At 45.5% G+C, this 16,671-nt stretch overlaps 2 protein-coding genes and 1 long non-coding RNA gene across 4 annotated transcripts in view; all 3 read left to right on the top strand.

The window, feature by feature from the left end:
- LOC137431018 (uncharacterized) overlaps window positions 1–16,671 on the top strand; it is a 70,145-nt gene that overhangs the window by 48,846 nt on the left and 4,628 nt on the right. The window lies entirely within an intron of this gene.
- On the top strand, window positions 3,327–5,771 carry LOC144892900 (uncharacterized). The gene is made up of 3 exons (XM_078781326.1): window positions 3,327–3,961; window positions 4,049–4,145; window positions 4,458–5,771. The coding sequence occupies exons 1-3, from the start codon at window positions 3,877–3,879 to the stop codon at window positions 5,662–5,664; spliced, it is 1,389 nt and encodes a 462-aa protein (XP_078637452.1). The 5' UTR covers window positions 3,327–3,876; the 3' UTR covers window positions 5,665–5,771.
- On the top strand, window positions 10,166–12,715 carry LOC144892899 (uncharacterized). The gene is made up of 2 exons (XR_013624022.1): window positions 10,166–12,011; window positions 12,474–12,715. It is a non-coding gene; the product is annotated as an uncharacterized LOC144892899 (long non-coding RNA).

The following is a 16,671-nucleotide window of genomic DNA, read 5'->3' as shown; positions in this document are numbered from 1 at the left end:
CCTCTGAAACTGAAACTGGCAGTGACTGGTGATTGAAATGCGGTGCCTTTTTGTGTTTCAGGTCGAGGTACGTGAACTCCCCACGATCTACAGCAACCAGGAAGAGACTGATACCAGGGTGGTTCTGTACCTCCATCATGCTGCTACCATCGGATACAAGAACGCTGTAGTCAGAACACCGGACACAGACATCCTCCTGATCCTGCTCCACCATGCCCACAACATCAAGCTGACGGTGTACCTGGATACAGGGTCAGGGAAGCATCGCCAACTTGTCAACGTCTCTGAGCTGGCAGAATCCCTGGGAGAGGACTACTGTGCCACTCTCCTGGGGTACTATGTGTTCAGCGGAGAAGACTGCACCAGTGCCTTCAAAGGGAAGGGAAAAGTCGGGCCCTTGAAAAAGCTGGAGAAGAATCCCAGGTTTCACAGGGCATTCGGTGAACTGGGTGACAACTGGGATGCCAACCCTGAGGTGGAGAGGCAGTTAGAAAAATTCACCTGTGTGATGTACGGCCAGAGTCGCGAGTCATCAGTGGACATTGTCCGTGCCAAGCTGCTACGAAAAATGGTGGGAGAGGACAAGACCCTCACATCCAAGTCCAAGGTTGATCTGGCTCGCCTTCCTCCATGCCAGTCTGCCCTGAAGCCGCACATCCAGCGTGTGAACCACCGCGTAGCATTGTACAAAAGAGCCGATCAACCTATCATCGAAAAGCCAAAACCTTATGAGGAGCAAGGATGGATAAGGACTGATGAAGGACTGTTGAAACCAATGTGGTCCAGTGGTCCCATCCTACCAACCTCACTGGTGGATCTTCTGAACACAGGAGAGCACGAAGAGGAGGAGGAAGAGGAAGGAGAAGAAGAGTTTGACTCTGACGATTTCGATGAAAATGATGATGACTGACTCAGTGTAGAATCACTAATGCTAATGATGTTTATCTAAAACAAGCAAGAGAAGAGTGGTCACATTGAGTGCTAGGACTATTTTGACAGTTGTAATATTTAGAAAAATAAAACTTTGTGTTAACGTCCGTGTAGACGGACCTTAATATGAGTCTATTATTTCGTAAAACTGTGATTATTTTGTAAATAAAGCACTAATTAGCATACTAGTATACCATAGACACATGTAATCATGTTATGAATAGTTCTATCATGATCTATGCCCTTCAAAACATGGGTCTAGACACCTTCATTTTTCAATTATCTGCAATATTGGCTGAGATATGTCAAAAATCGTTTTTTTGATAATGGCAGCAGTAATTTGCATAAAAATGGTATGTGGGACATTTTTTCAGCTTGGGGCCATAGCTAGTCATTTTCTACACATTTTTTCCAATCTAGAAACACTGATTAGAAGTATATCTCCGGGGGGTGCAGGGGGACCTAGTCTTCCTACTAGACTACTAACATTGATCACAAAAAGACAAACTGACACATAAAACATATGATATGTTAGTGATACTGCAGGCATTTGGAGAAACGTTTTGTGGTGAGACGAGACAAAAATTGAACTTTTTAGTCTAAATTCAAATCGCTACGTCTGGCGCAAGCCTAACACTGCACATCACCCAGTTAACGCCATCCATACTGTCAAGCACATGGTGGTGGCAGCATCATGTTATGGGGATGATTTTCATCAGCAGGGACTGGCAAGTTTGTCAGGATAAAAGGGATAATGGATGGTGCAAAGTACAGGAGAATCCTTGATGAAAACCTGTTTGAGTCGGCCATGAATGTGAAACTGGGTAGGAGATTCATATTTCCACAGGACAATGATCTGGAACACTAAGCACTGAAATGAAATGAAATGGGACAATGATCTGAAAGCTACACTGGAGTGGCTGAAAAAGAAGAAAATAAATGTTCTTGAGTGGCCCAGTCAAAGTCCTGATATGAACCCAATTGAACATTTATGGTGAGACTTAAAGATTGCAGTCCATCGACGATGCCCATCAAACTTGGCAGAACGAGAGCAATTTTCACATGAACAATGGGCGAACATTTCACCATCTCACTGTGCAAAGCTGGTAGAGACCTATTACCCAGAAAGACTCATCAGTCATTGCTGCAAAAGGTGCTTCCACCAAGTACTGACCTAAGAGGCCGAATACTTTTGCAACCAGTGAATTTTGATCTGTACATGCTTTTTGCAGGTATTTCTGACATGTAACCTCTTTCAAATGTAAGTGTTTAGTTTGATCTCTTCAGTTATGAAAAAAGTTAATTTGGAAAAATTGTTTCTACATAATTCGTAATTCATCTAAATGGGGCATTATTGGTAGGGGGTGAATAATTTTGCAGGCCACTGTATATATGGATTAGAAATCAAAAACAATGTTTTGAGAAAGCTAACCTTTTGTTATTCTATAGTATTCTTCTAATCGATATTTGTTTGTCGATTACTTTATCGATGTGTTTTTGGTCCATCATTACTTGCGTACACCACAGTGCATTCTTTTCATCAATTCACACGTCAGTATGACGTCATCTTCTCTTGCGTTCGAAGAAGTTTTGAATTGTGATATGCAGGTCGTGGACAAAAAATTGAAACATCAATGTAAATTCACCATGTGCGGCCAGTATGGCCTGTATGCACCGCAGCATAGAGACGGCCAGCATCTGGAATTCTGCAGGAGGGATGCGGCACCATTCTTGCATGAGAAAGTCAATCAACTCACACCCGTTTGATGGAGATCTAAAATGCTGTCTCAGACGTCGTTCCAGAATATCCCATAAATGCTTGATTGGGTTTAGATCTGGTGACTGAGAAGGCCATGACATGTGGATAATATCAGTATCATTCTCATAAAACCGTTGGGCGATCACACGTGCTCTGTTAATGGGGGGAATTGGAAAGTCTCCTCTTGCACCCAAGCCAGCCATAATTATAGGCAACCAGGCCTGGGCAGCAATTTTATACATAACCCTAAGGATGCGAGGAAGTTATTTCCTTAACACATGGGGCCACACCTATGTGGAAGCCGTTGCTTGGTGTCCCTCATTTATTCAGGTGTTTCCTTTTTTTGTCCACTACCTGCACATATCACAGGTCTCACAATAAACCCCGTTTTACTCACCATTTATTTAGTAAAATTACTTCAGATGATTTTTTTTAAATTTCAGCACTTATAAATTTGTTTCGTAATTCTAAGTCATTCTATCAGGCACTTCTTGTGTACTCAAAGGTGGGTGACAGCAGGGGCAGCTAAGCTCGGCAATTTCCAAAGGGAGCTAAACTAGACCATTTCCTAAACAAAGCGATTATAAAAAAGAAAATTTTATGGTACAAAGTTATTTGAGACTAGCGAGGTACCCATGCTATGCACGGGTGAGAGCCCGAAATATATTTTAACAACTTTTGAGAAATCTTATAAAAACTGCCACCCACTTTAGGACAGTGCAGCGACCCCAAAAGCTGCGCACCCGTGAATGAGTTTACATACGGAGAGAGCAGCTTCATATGGGTGGAATCTTAAAATCATAATTGTATTGAGAAATTTACAAAACCTCCCACCCACCTAAAGGTGGAGATAAAGCGGCGTCGTTCCTTGGTAGAGATGAGCTGAGCTGAACCAGAACACCAATTTTCATACTACTCACTTATGCTACTGATTTTGCTGCTTTGAATCCAATACTTTCTGCATTGACCATCTGCTGCAATATTTCCACTGCGGCCTGTGCTCCTTACCCTTCCTCAATGGTTCCACTCTGGTCTGTGCTCTTCTGCTGTGATCACTCCACTACAGCTTGTGATACTCTTCCCTGAGATGCTGCTTGCGTCCTGCTTAACAATGATGTCCTGAAATTTGTAAATATCCCTAACCTTGCACCGTACAGGAGGAGGACTGTGTGAAAGCGTATTTCCGTATGGACAATGTACTCATCGATGACAGAAGAATTCACGTCGATTTCAGTCAGTCTGTGGCTCGACTTCGGCATCAACCCCTTTCAGGTAAGCTGTCCTTATTTTACTGCTGAACTTTGCGTTCCTTCGTTACTGCTGAGCTCTTCCTCATGCCTTACTATTCTTTTCCATCAGGGAGTGGAACCACAAAGGAAAGAGACGAAAACGTGAAGGTAGCAACAAGATATGAAAGAGAGTCTTTCTCCACAAAATATCCACTGCTGCACTCCAGGTGTAGAAAAAGTTGATTGTGCAAAGCAATTTCTAAATCTCTGTGCTCTACTTGCTTTACATTCAAATGATTGCTCAGAAGTATTTTAAAGCATACAATTTTTTGGTTTCCTGTGCTTGATCGAGTGGAAAAAAAATAGTTGTAGGAGTGATCTTCAACTAATATTTTGTATTACATAAATTAATGTTGATTGATTGATTGATTGCGACAATGTTTTGACTGCAGTGTTCTGTGCTAATAGTTTGAGAATGCAAGGAAAATCGGAAGCATCTCGCGATTCTACGTTTGTCATTTGCATCATTATCTTTGCAGTGAAAGTGAAGATGGTGAAGAACAGAAGCTTGCTGCAAAAGGTCAGCTGAAGAGGGATGGAATCCGCGATCATGATATGAGCGACGCCCAGCGAGATTGTATTAGACAGAGGTGCACCAGTCGTATTCAAGAGAGGGATATTGGTCATGATCGTGATGGAGAGATGGATGATGGCAGAGATCTGGATCATAAGAGGGACATTGGTCAACATCTAGGCCATGAGAGGGGCATTGGACGCGATCAGGATTGTGAGAGAGATAATGGTTGTGGTCAAAATCTAGAGAGGGATGATGATTTGGATCGCGAGGGCAATGTTGGTCGAAAGAGGGATGTTGGTCATGATCAGGAGCGAGAGAAGGTCGCTGGTCGCAATCGGGATCTAGAGAGGGATGATGATTTGGATCGAGAGAGCAATGTTGGTCGAAAGAGGGATGTTGGTCATGATCAGGAGCGAGAGAGGCTCGCTGGTCGCAATCGGGATCTCGAGAGGGATGATGATTTGGATCGAGAGAGCAATGTTGGTCGAAAGAGGGATGTTGGTCATGATCAAGAGCGAGAGAGGCTCGCTGGTCGCAATCGGGATCTCGAGAGGGATGATGATTTGGATCGAGAGAGCAATGTTGGTCGAAAGAGGGATGTTGGTCATGATCAGGAGCGAGAGAAGGTCGCTGGTCGCAATCGGGATCTAGAGAGGGATGATGATTTGGATCGAGAGAGCAATGTTGGTCGAAAGAGGGATGTTGGTCATGATCAGGAGCGAGAGAGGCTCGCTGGTCGCAATCGGGATCTAGAGAGGGATGATGATTTGGATCGAGAGAGCAATGTTGGTCGTGATTGGGATCAAAAGGGGGATGCTCGTCGTGATCGAGAGAGGGACGTTGGTCGCAATCGTGATCAAGATAGGGACGTTGGTCGCAATCGTGATCAAGAGAGGGACGTTGACCACGATCGGGATCGAGAGAAAACACACGACATGTGTCGAAAAAGTCAAGAAAATGCAGTTGAAAGCAAAACGAGGGAATATAAAAAGGAGAGGAGAAAAGTAACTGAAACGGAAATAGGGAAATGGAAAGAGAAGTACAGTCGGAGTGAGGAGGCAGAAAGATTGACATTGAAAAGAGGTAACAGTGAAATGGAAATGGGAATTAAGAGTGATAAGACGAAAGGGGAGGGAAAGAGAGAGGAAAAACATTGGAGAAGAAAATAATCGTTTCGAAAAATATTTGAAACTGCAGGGTGGGGATGTGATGTTGCCTGCAGTGAAGATTCTGTATTTTCTCTCGTGTGAAATAAAATAATGATATTTCAAATAATTTTCTTGATTATTGGAAACTTGATTCACTCTTGCATTGAAGTTGTCACTTCTTCATATATGCTTATTAATATTGTTACGTTTGTTGGGGGTAGATAAAAGAATACCGCATGCTAATTGGGGGTAGTAAAAGAATAATAAAAAATTTAAAAAATCTAGAAATGTGCCAGTCAGCCTGAGTGACTTGGTTATGACGAACTTCGCTGCAAATGTTTGCTGTTCTTCTGCTCAATTCGGTTCATCTGATCATTTCCTTGTTAAAGTGGACGTCTCTCTGGCCATTCTCAGAGAGCCTCCTCAGCGTCGACGAGTCTGGCATTTCACTCAGGCCGACTGGCATGGTCTTCAAGCAGCCATTAATCATCTGGACTGGTCTGCCATCTCTACTGCCTCTGACGTCAACTCATCCTGGGAATTCTTTCAAAGAAAATTGCTCTCGCTCATGCACAGATTTATCCCATCTCATCTTCAGTTGTCATACCCTTCCTCCCATCCATGGTACACGGAATCTTGTGGTGAGGCAGTTGCCCTGAAACAACTTGCCTTCGCCTCCTGGAAGGCAAATCCAATGGAAGGCAATCTCTTTTCCTTTCACAAAGCCCGGAACAAGTGTGTGTCTACCCTCAGGAGAGCCAGGAAACAATATCTCTCTACTCTCAAGACGGAACTCTCAAACCTGTCTCCATACTCCAAATCCTGGTGGCGTCTGGTCAAATCTGTATCTGGTGTTTGTTCCCCTTCCATCCCCTCCCTTACCTCAAATGGCTACACATCTGACTCCACATGTGAAAAAGCTGAATGCCCCAACTCTGTGTTTGCCTCAAAATCTTGTGTACCAAACCCATCTCTCTCTATACCCACCTTACCCAGTTGTACCCAGCTGCTCCTGGACTCTGTGTCCTTCTCTCCTGACAAGGTGGAGAAGTTTCTGTCAAACCTCGACTCTGAATCTGAAACTGGACCAGACGGCATCAGCCCACGGGTCCTAAAATCCTGTTCTGCCACTATATCTCACCCTCTCTCTGTTCTCTTCACCCTCTCTTTTGCTCAAGGTCATCTGCCATCATCTTGGAAATCAGTAAACATTACCGCTTTACATAAAAAAGGTGCAAAAACAGCTCCTTGCAACTACAGACCAATCAGCCTTTTCCCAATCATCAGCAAGGTCATGGTATCCATCATCGCTTCTGATATCAAATCCTTCCTCTTCTCCAATGGCTTGATCTCTGATCATCAATTTGGATTCAGACCAGGTTATTCTACTCTGGACATGCTGCTTCAGCTGTCTCAACAATGAATGGAGGTCCTCAACGCCAAACAGGAAATCAGAGCTGTCTCCCTTGACATATCTCGTGCCTTCGAAACGGTCTGGCACCCCGCTCTGCTCACCAAACTCTCCTCCTATGGTATCCATGGAAATCTCCACGCATGGCTTGCGGTCTTCCTTTCCGGTCGCAGTCAATGTGTGGCCCTGAATGGAATTCTCTCATCTCCCCTTCCTGTTCAGGCTGGAGTTATTCAAGGCAGTGTTCTGGGCCCTGTGCTTTTTTTGGTATCCATCAATGATCTTTCTGACTCTCTGGAAAATCCTCTCTATCTCTTTGCTGATGACTCCACTCTCTGACCCTCCATATCTCCACCCTCAGATCGGCAGGCAGCAGCCTCTTCACTCTCTGCAGACCTGGACAAAATCACAAACTGGTCAAACAAGTGGAACATGTCTTTCAATCCTGACAAATCTCACACTCTCACTATGTCTCTCCGAAAAGACCGACTGGACAACCCTCCCATCTACCTTCTCAACAATCCTCTCCAAGAAGTTCTGTCACTCAAGCTTTTGGGTCTCACTATCTGCCAAGATCTTTCTTGGGAAAACCACATTTCCAAGCTGGCCTCCAAAGCCAGTCGACGACTGGGGCATCCTCCGTCATGCGAAGTCCTTCCTTGGCACACCTGAGATCCTCACCACATACAAGGCTTTCATCCGCAGCTCAATGGAATACTGTTCTCCTCTCTGGGCCGGTGCTCCTGCCTCACACCTAGCTCAGATTCAGGCTGTTGAAACCAAAGCTTTCAGAGTCATTGGAATCTCCCGAGATGAAGCTAACTCTGAGGGCCTTTCACTCACTCACCGCAGGCAGGTTGGTGGTCTTTCTGTCTTCTGCCGACTCATCTCCGGCCTTGCTCCCGCAGCTCTGTCTGTGCTCTTTCCCCCAAATATTCCTACAGGTTGCACAAAATCTGCCAGCAACCCTCTTCTGGTGAAACTGCCAAAATCAAGACTCTCTGCTCACCTTCACACTTTCATTCCTCTTTTCTCCCTCCTCTGGAACAAACTCCCTCACTCTCTTCAATCCCACTCCTCCCTCCCGGTCTTTAAAACAGCTGTTCACCACCATCTCTTATCTTCCCCCATCCAAAACCTTGATCTTTTCTACCCCCATTAATTCACCCCAGATCCACCTTGTTTGAAATTCCAACTTCTTTCCTGGAAGTCTTGGCAGTGTCCATATGTTTTATACCTCTCCCACCCCCCCCCCCTTCCCATGCCTCCCCCCCAAAGCCCTCTCCCTCCCACAGTTCTCTCGATGTCTCCATGTCTCTCGGTCCCTGCTCTCAAATGTTGTGTTTGTGTCCTTCCCCCTCTCTCCCCATCTTGTCTACCGCTCCCGATGTTATTTGTTTTGTGTGTCTGTTTGTCTTTCTGTGTGATTAATGTTCGCTCTTTCACGAGCCTCGATCTTGTATACAAAAAAACCCCCCAAAAAAACAAAAAAAAACCCAATAGGCTTCCTGTCTCAAAAAAAAAAGATGGAGCTCAACTAAAGAACCTAAAAAATGAATGTTGGAACGTGGAGGAGAAACATGCCATTTACAACTGTAAAGTCTATTCAAGACAAGAACAGTGAGGGTTGGCCGGTAGGGGATCTAGATTCATGGACCAGTTGAAGACCAGATTGACCACCAGAGCAGAGACGGCAACATCCAACAAATTAGAAAGAGTTGCGTTAACAGCAAATACATTCCTAAATTAAAATAAAATAAAAGAGATAGCAGTGAAGGCCAGAACAGGATGGGAGCCGAACACTCGTCAGGCTGGACTGAGTGATGGTGGAAAAGAGACCACAATGGATCGCAGGGAAGGGCTTCGTGACGAAGCAAGGGTTTGGAATGCGAAGCGTCACTGGGCAGCCAGCGAAGGCGAGGTGAGACAGAGGGGGAGGAGACACAGGATCACTATAATGTGGAGGGGGGAGGGGGGGACAGGGTGAAAACACCGACACAGTTGGAGGGGATGAAAACGAGAATGGCACATGACAACAGGCAGAAGGATGGAGCGGGACAGAGAGGTGAAGAGGAAGGTGAGGATGATGAAGACCAGCAAAGATTGGAAGAAGAGCTGGCAAATAAATTTAGCGGAGATGAGATTGATAGTGGAGACAGAAGGATGGTGTTCTTTGGGTGTGCTGTGTTGTGTTTGTGCCAAACGTAACATTTTCCATTTCGGACAAAAAGTTCCATCTTGGTTTCGTCAGACAACATTTTTTGCCACTTCGCTTCAGAATCTCTGGAGTTGTTTTTTGCATACCTCAAACAGGACTCAAGGTTGGCTTTTTGAGTAATGGCTTCCTTCTTGCCCCCCTACCATACAGGCCAGACTTGTGGAGTGCTTGGAATATTGTTGTCACATACACACAGTGAATAGCCTTTGCTCTAAAGGCCTGCAGCTCTTTCCAAGTTGCCATTGGCCTCCTAGTGGCCTCTCTGATCAGTCTCCTCCTTGCTTGGTCACCCAGTTTGGAGGGACGACCTGATGTAGGCAAGGTCTTGGTGGTGCCATACCCCTTCCACTTCTTAATTATTGCCTTAACTGCTCTCCAAGGGATATTCAAGGCCTTTGAAATATTTTTATCCCCATCCCCTGATCTGTGCCTTTCCACAACTTTATCCCGGAAATCTTTTGAATGCCCCTTGGTGCTCATGGTTTTAATGGCCTAAGCCTTTTTATAAACAAAAAAAGGTTTAAAAAACCCCATCAAAACATCAAACTAGAAATCAAAGCTGGACCAAAATTTTTCGTCTTCCACCAACGACAAAATCAAGACTCTCTGCTCACCTTCACTCCTCTTTTCTCCCACCTCTGGAACAAACTCCCTCACTCTCTTCAATCCCACTCCTCCCTCCAGGTCTTTAAAACAGCTGTTCACCACCATCTCTTATCTTCCCCCATCCAAAACCTTGATCCTTTCTACCCCCGTTAAAACACCCCAAATCCACCTCTTTAAATTCCAAACTTCTTTCCTGAAATTCCTAGTAGTGTTCATTTGCTTATACCGTGTACCCCTCCCACCTCCCCCAGCCGTCCCCCTTCCACAGATCTATCGACGACCTTGTTCTCTTCTGTTGTTGTGCTTGTGTGCTTCCCTCTCTCCCCCTCCCTTCATTGTATGTTTGTGCATGTTTTCATGTTCAATGTGTTACCTCTTACACGAGCCTCGATTCTGGATCCAAAAAAAAAAGAAAAAGACAAAAAAAAGCCACAATCAAAAACAAATAAATCAAGAACAATGATCAAACAAGTAAATACACAATAAATCCAAAACAAACAAGTCAATAACAATATATCAAACCAATAAACAATAATAAAAATAACCAAAAGACCACCAAAATAGCAAAGTTCACCTTTTCCAACGTTTACCTCCCCACCCCCATCCCACCCCCCACCCCCGCTCATCCCACCCCCAGCACCAGCAGGGGGCCCAGAGCTGGGACCCGGGAGGCGTCCTCGCGGAGTGCGGAATTGGGAGTGGATAGGGGAGAGGGTGGCAGGAGGCTTATGCAGTCATTTCTCAATTTCTGCCTCCAAAGTAATTTGAGGGTCGGGGCAGCTCTTTCTCACCTCCTTGAGGTCCGTCTCCCTAACCTCCTCAGGAGTTTCGCCTTATAAATGGGCCAGGAGCCTTCCCCTTATTGCAGCGACTCCTGCGTTTCTTCACATCCCAGCCACATGCGTCAATGTCCTCAGTCTGAGGAGGTGTTTCCCAACCTTCCTCCCCTCATCGAGGGTTCGGCCTCCTGCAAACCCGCAGCCTCATGCTGTGCCACAGTATCCTCTTTCACCTCTTCCGAAACACTGGAGAGGCAGCACACCGATGGAACCCCTGCCTCCACCATTTGGTTGTGCTCTGTCTTGGCCGAGGGGACCGCAGCGTCCACCACTTTACCTCCCACCTTCTCCTCCTTCCTCCACCTCCCATCCTCTTTTACGTCGGGATAAACCATGGTGGGCTGTTGGCGTCAACAAAATGAGGCAACCAGTACTTAACATCAAAATCAGAAACACTCTCATTGCAGAGGTGGACCGTCACGACCCTCACATGGTCAAAGAGGGCCTCGAATGCCCAGTCAGCCAGAGACCCAGCTGACCGAGCAGCAGTTCACATCACCCAAAACTCGACATGTCTTCCAGAAGACTGGAAAGACACATCAAACCCACGGGCCAATGAGATGAGGCAATAAAACTCCTCAGCCTTGAACTCCAGTGCTTCCAACAAAACCGTCCAACCAAATACCTCACCTGGCAGAACGGGTCCCTCCTTTATATATTTGAACCTGAGACTGTTATGAAGCCTGCTCGCCATGCCGGAGTCCTATGGAGGAGCATGGGACAACACTGGGAATGACGGGTGGGGGAGAGGGAGGCGCGGGGCTACCTACCTGTCTGGAGGGTGAGGCCACCAAACAGGAGGAAGGCCAGGGAAAAGCAGGAAAGGAGAGACTAACGAAAACGTAGGACAAATAAGGTCAAGAAAGGAAAATAGCATGCAGACAAGACAGGAAAATAAAGAAAAACACGCAGGACAAACAAGGTCAAGAAAGGAAAATAACATGCAGACAAGACAGGAAAATAAAGAAAAACACGCAGGACAAACAAGGTCAAGAAAGGAAAATAAAGAAAAACACGCAGGACAAACAAGGTCACGAAAGGAAAATAACATGCAGACAAGACAGGAAAATAAAGAAAAACACGCAGGACAAACAAGGTCAAGAAAGGAAAATAACATGCAGACAAGACAGGAAAATAAAGAAAAACACGCAGGACAAACAAGGTCAAGAAAGGAAAATAACATGCAGACAAGACAGGAAAATAAAGAAAAACACGCAGGACAAACAAGGTCAAGAAAGGAAAATAACATGCAGACAAGACAGGAAAATAAAGAAAAACACGCAGGACAAACAAGGTCAAAAAAGGAAAATACCATGCAGACAAGACAGGAAAATAATGAAAAACACGCAGGACAAACAAGTGCAAGAAAGGAAAATAACATGCAGACAAGACTGGAAAATAAATAAAAACACGCAGGACAAAGAAGGTCAAAAAAGGAAAATAACATGCAGACAAGACTGGAAAATAAAGAAAAACACGCAGGACAAACAAGGTCAAAAAAGGAAAATAACATGCAGACAAGACGAGAAAATAAAGAAAAACACGTGGGACAAACAAGGTCAAGAAAGGAAAACAACATGCAGACAAGACGGGAAAATAAAGAAAAACATGCAGGACAAACAAGGTCAAAAAAGGAAAATAACATGCAGACAAGAAAGGAAAATAAAGACAAACACGCAGGACAAACAAGGTCAAAAGAGTAAAATAACACGCAGACAAGACGGGAAAATAAAGAAAAACACGCAGGACAAACAAGGTCAAGAAAGGAAAATAACATGCAGACAAGACGGGAAAATAAAGAAAAACACGCAGGACAAACAAGGTCAAGAAAGGAAAATAACATGCAGACAAGACGGGAAAATAAATAAAACCACGCAGGACAGAGAAGGTCAAAAAAGGAAAATAACATGCAGACAAGACTGGAAAATAAAGGAAAACACGCAGGACACACAAGGTCAAGAAAGGAAAATAACATGCAGACAAGAAAGGAAAATAACATGCAGACAAGAAAGGAAAATAACATGCAGACAAGACGGGAAAATAAAGAAAAACACGCAGGACAAACAAGGTCAAGAAAGGAAAATAACATGCAGACAAGACAGGAAAATAAAGAAAACACGCAGGACAAACAAGGTCAAGAAAGGAAAATAACATGCAGACAAGACAGGAAAATAAAGAAAAACACGCAGGACAAACACAACAAAGCTCTCAAGCTGCTCAAGGTGGACACCAAAGCACCCCTCCCTTGCCCCCTGCTCACCACAACAAAAACTGGGCTGTAAAATGCACAACCCAGCAAAGGAAACCTACAGGAACAGCGGATTTTATTCTGATTTTTTTTTTCTTTTTCCTTTTTTTGTATACAGAGTCGAGGCTCGTGAAAGAGCTAACATTTATCAAACAAACAAATCAAACAAACAAGCAAACAAAGTATATAAAAAGGGTAGCGGTCGACCAGATGGGGAGAGAAGGAGAGGAAGCACACAAACACACCATTTGAGGGCAGGGACATCGGGAGATGTGTGGGAGGCAGAGGGCCTGGGGGGAGGCAGGATAGGTATAAAATGCAAGGACACCAAGGACTTCCAGGAAAGAAGACAAAAGTCACCTAAAAAAAGTGGATTTGGGGTGAAATTAGCGGGGGTAGAAAAGATCAAGGTTTTGGATTGGGGAAGATAAGAGATGGTGGTGAACAGCCGTTTTAAAGACCTGGAGGGAGGAGTGGGATGGAAGAGAGTGAGGGAGTTTGTTCCAGATGCGGAAGAAAAGAGGAATGAAGGAGTGAAGGTGAGCAGAGAGTCTTGATTTTGGCAGTTTAACCATAAGAGGGTTGCAGGCAGATCTTGTGCGACCTGCAGGAATATTTGGGGAAAAGAGCCCAGAGAGAGCTGGGGGAGCAAGGCCGGAGAGGAGCCGGTAGAAGACGGAAAGACCACCAACCTGCCTGCGGTGATTAAGTGAAAGGCCCTCGGAGATAGCGTCATCGCGGGAGATTCCAATGATTCTGAACGCTTTGGTTTCAACAGCGAGAAGCCGAGCAAGGTGTGAGGCAGGAGCACCAGCCCAGAGGGGAGAGCAGTATTCCATTGAGCTGCGGATGAAAGCCTTGTATGTGGTGAGGAGCTCCGGTGTGCCAAGGAAGGACTTCGCACGACGGAGGAAGCCCAGTCGGCGACTGGCTTTGGAGGCCAGCTTGGAAATGTGGTTTTCCCAGGAAAGATCATGGCAGATAGTGAGACCCAAAAGCTTGAGTGACAGAACTTCTTGGAGAGGATTATTCAGAAAGTAGATGGGAGGGTTGTCCACTCGGTCTTTTCGGAGAGACATCGTAAGAGTGTGAGATTTGTCAGGATTGAAAGACATGTTCCACTTGTTTGCCCAGTCTGTGATTTTGTCCAGGTCTGCAGAGAGTGAGGAGGCTGCAGACTGCCGATCTGAGGGATGAGGAATGGAGCGGCAGAGAGTGGAGTCATCAGCAAAGAGATAGAGAGGATTTTCAAGAGTCAGAGAGATCATTGATGAAGACCAGAAAAAGCACAGGGCCCAGAACACTGCCTTGGGGAACTCCAGCCTGAACAGGAGGAGGAGATGAGAGAAACCCATTCAGGGCCACACGTTGACTACGACGAGAGAGGAGGTCCGCCAGCCATGCGTGGAGATTTCCATGGATACCAAAGGAGGAGTGTTTGGTGAGCAGAGCGGGGTGCCAGACCGTATCGAAGGCACGTGATATGTCGATGGAGACAGCTCTAATTTCCTGTTTGGCATTGATGACCTCCATCCATTGTTGAGACAGCAGAATAATCAGAATCACTGCAATTTAACACAGGTGGAAGGTAATTAAATTGGTGTGTGATTTAGAAGTTGATTTGTTACATCTCAGATAATTTACAATTGCTATTATAAGGGGGGGGGGGGGGGGGTGGACACTTGTCCAACCAAGATATTCTAATTTTGCATTTTTAATTAATTTTCTGAAATTTGTAGAATTCGTTTTTGACTTGGAAGTTCTGGGTTACGATGTGTAAATAAAAAAACCACCGTTTAGAGGCCATTTTTCCCCGCAAGGGGGGGGGGTTGGCCTTTTTCGGGCACCGTGGTTGTTGTTGTTTTTTTGGTTCCCCTTTTTGAAGCAATGTTTTCCGGCCGGATGCCCTTCCTGACGCCAACCCTCTTTGTCGCCTTTTTACGACAAACAGGGAATTACCAGTGAACTGGTACTCAATTAGCCGACCTCGGAAGGATGACAGGCTGAGTCAACCCCCCTGGCGTTAATTCAGCGATCGACCGGGATTCGAACCCAGGATCCTAGGATCCTAAGCTGGCACCCTAGCCGCTAGCCCAACACCAGGCTTAGGGCTGTGTAAACACCAGGATGGACGCTAGCCCAACACCAGGATGTGTAAATAAAGGAGGAAAAAGTCTGATTTAATGCATTTTCATTCCAGGCTGAGAGGCAACAAAAGATGAAAAATTAGAAAGGGGGTGTAGACTTTCTATAGGCAGTGCACATCCTCGGAGCAATGTAAACATTCGGTTTGGAGAGGGTGCGGGTTTTGTAAACAGTTCAACCGGTGGTGCTGGAGAAGGACAGATGGGAGAGGGAGAGGAGAAACCGAATCTGTTTCATGTACTAATTCTTGTTTGCCTTTTACAATATCAATAACTTGTATTTTCCATCACTTCACCACATCTGGGTGTTGTTGCTCCCTCTCTATTATTTAATTTCAGATTCCCAGGTCATGTGACCCTTTGGATGACAGAGAACCGAAGAAACCAACCGGTGCGTTTTGTGGATTCTCATTCGGGAATTTGATGCCGTTTTTCAAAGCATTTTGGGAAAGATGTTATTGGTGGAAATAACGATTGTAATTTCCTTGTTTCCCATTGTAGTTCCCAACCCTCTCAGGGGAATTCCTCTTCTCTCTTGTGAGATACAAAAGCCAAATAGTAACAAGTTCTCACTGCTGTGGATGTTTCGAAGTACTGAAGGCCACGACCAGGTGATCGCAGTGGCCGGAACACAGGCAGACATCCTTACCTCCTGTCTGGGGAAGAGTGAACAGAAAAACCATGGAATGCTGGAACCTGGACAGGATTCCTGTCCAGAAAGCTCCCACTGCTTGCTGCCTCCATTTGGTGTAACGAGGGATGAACTCGAGAGATACTGGTGCCTGATTGGTCCCGGAGAGGATGGAACATGGAGACAGCAGGGCCTCTCTGTGATTTCATTCATACCTGGTAAGATGTAACTCGCTGATCATTTCCACCCAATGATCATGCTCTATTACGGTTTTTTTTTGTTTTTTTGTTTTTTTGTTTTTTTGTATACAATATCGAGGCTCGTGAAAGAGCGAACATTAATCACACAGAAAGACAAACCGACACATAAAACATATAACATAGGGAGCGGTAGACAAGATGGGGAGAGAGGGGGAAGGACACAAACACAACATTTGAGAGCAGGGACCGAGAGACATGGAGACATCGAGAGATCTGAGAGAGGGCGAGGGCTTTGGGGGGGGGGGGGGCGTGGGAAGGGGGCAGTGGGAGAGGTATAAAACATATGGACACTGCCAGGACTTCCAGGAAAGAAGTTGGAATTTCAAACAAGGTGGATCTGGGGTGAATTAGCGGGGGTAGAAAAGATCAAGGTTTTGGATGGGGGAAGATAAGAGATGGTGGTGAACAGCTGTTTTAAAGACCTGGAGGGAGGAGTGGGATTGAAGGGAGTGAGGGAGTTTGTTCCAGAGGCGGGAGAAAAGAGGAATGAAAGAGTGAAGGTGAGCGGAGAGCCGAGATTTCGGCAGTTTAACCATCAGAGGGTTGCTGGCAGATCTTGTGCGACCTGTAGGAATATTTGGGGGACAGAGCACAGAGAGAGCTGGGGGTACAAGGCCGGAGAGGAGTCGGTAGAAGACAGAAAGACCACCTACCTGCCTGCGGTGAGTGAG

This window comes from Myxine glutinosa, chromosome 7 (genome assembly GCF_964187855.1).
Source record: "Myxine glutinosa chromosome 7, kmMyxGlut1.1, whole genome shotgun sequence".
Lineage (NCBI taxonomy): Eukaryota > Metazoa > Chordata > Myxini > Myxiniformes > Myxinidae > Myxine > Myxine glutinosa.
The sequence above is the reverse complement of the archived record's forward strand: the minus strand, read 5'-3'. Positions and strand labels throughout refer to the sequence as shown.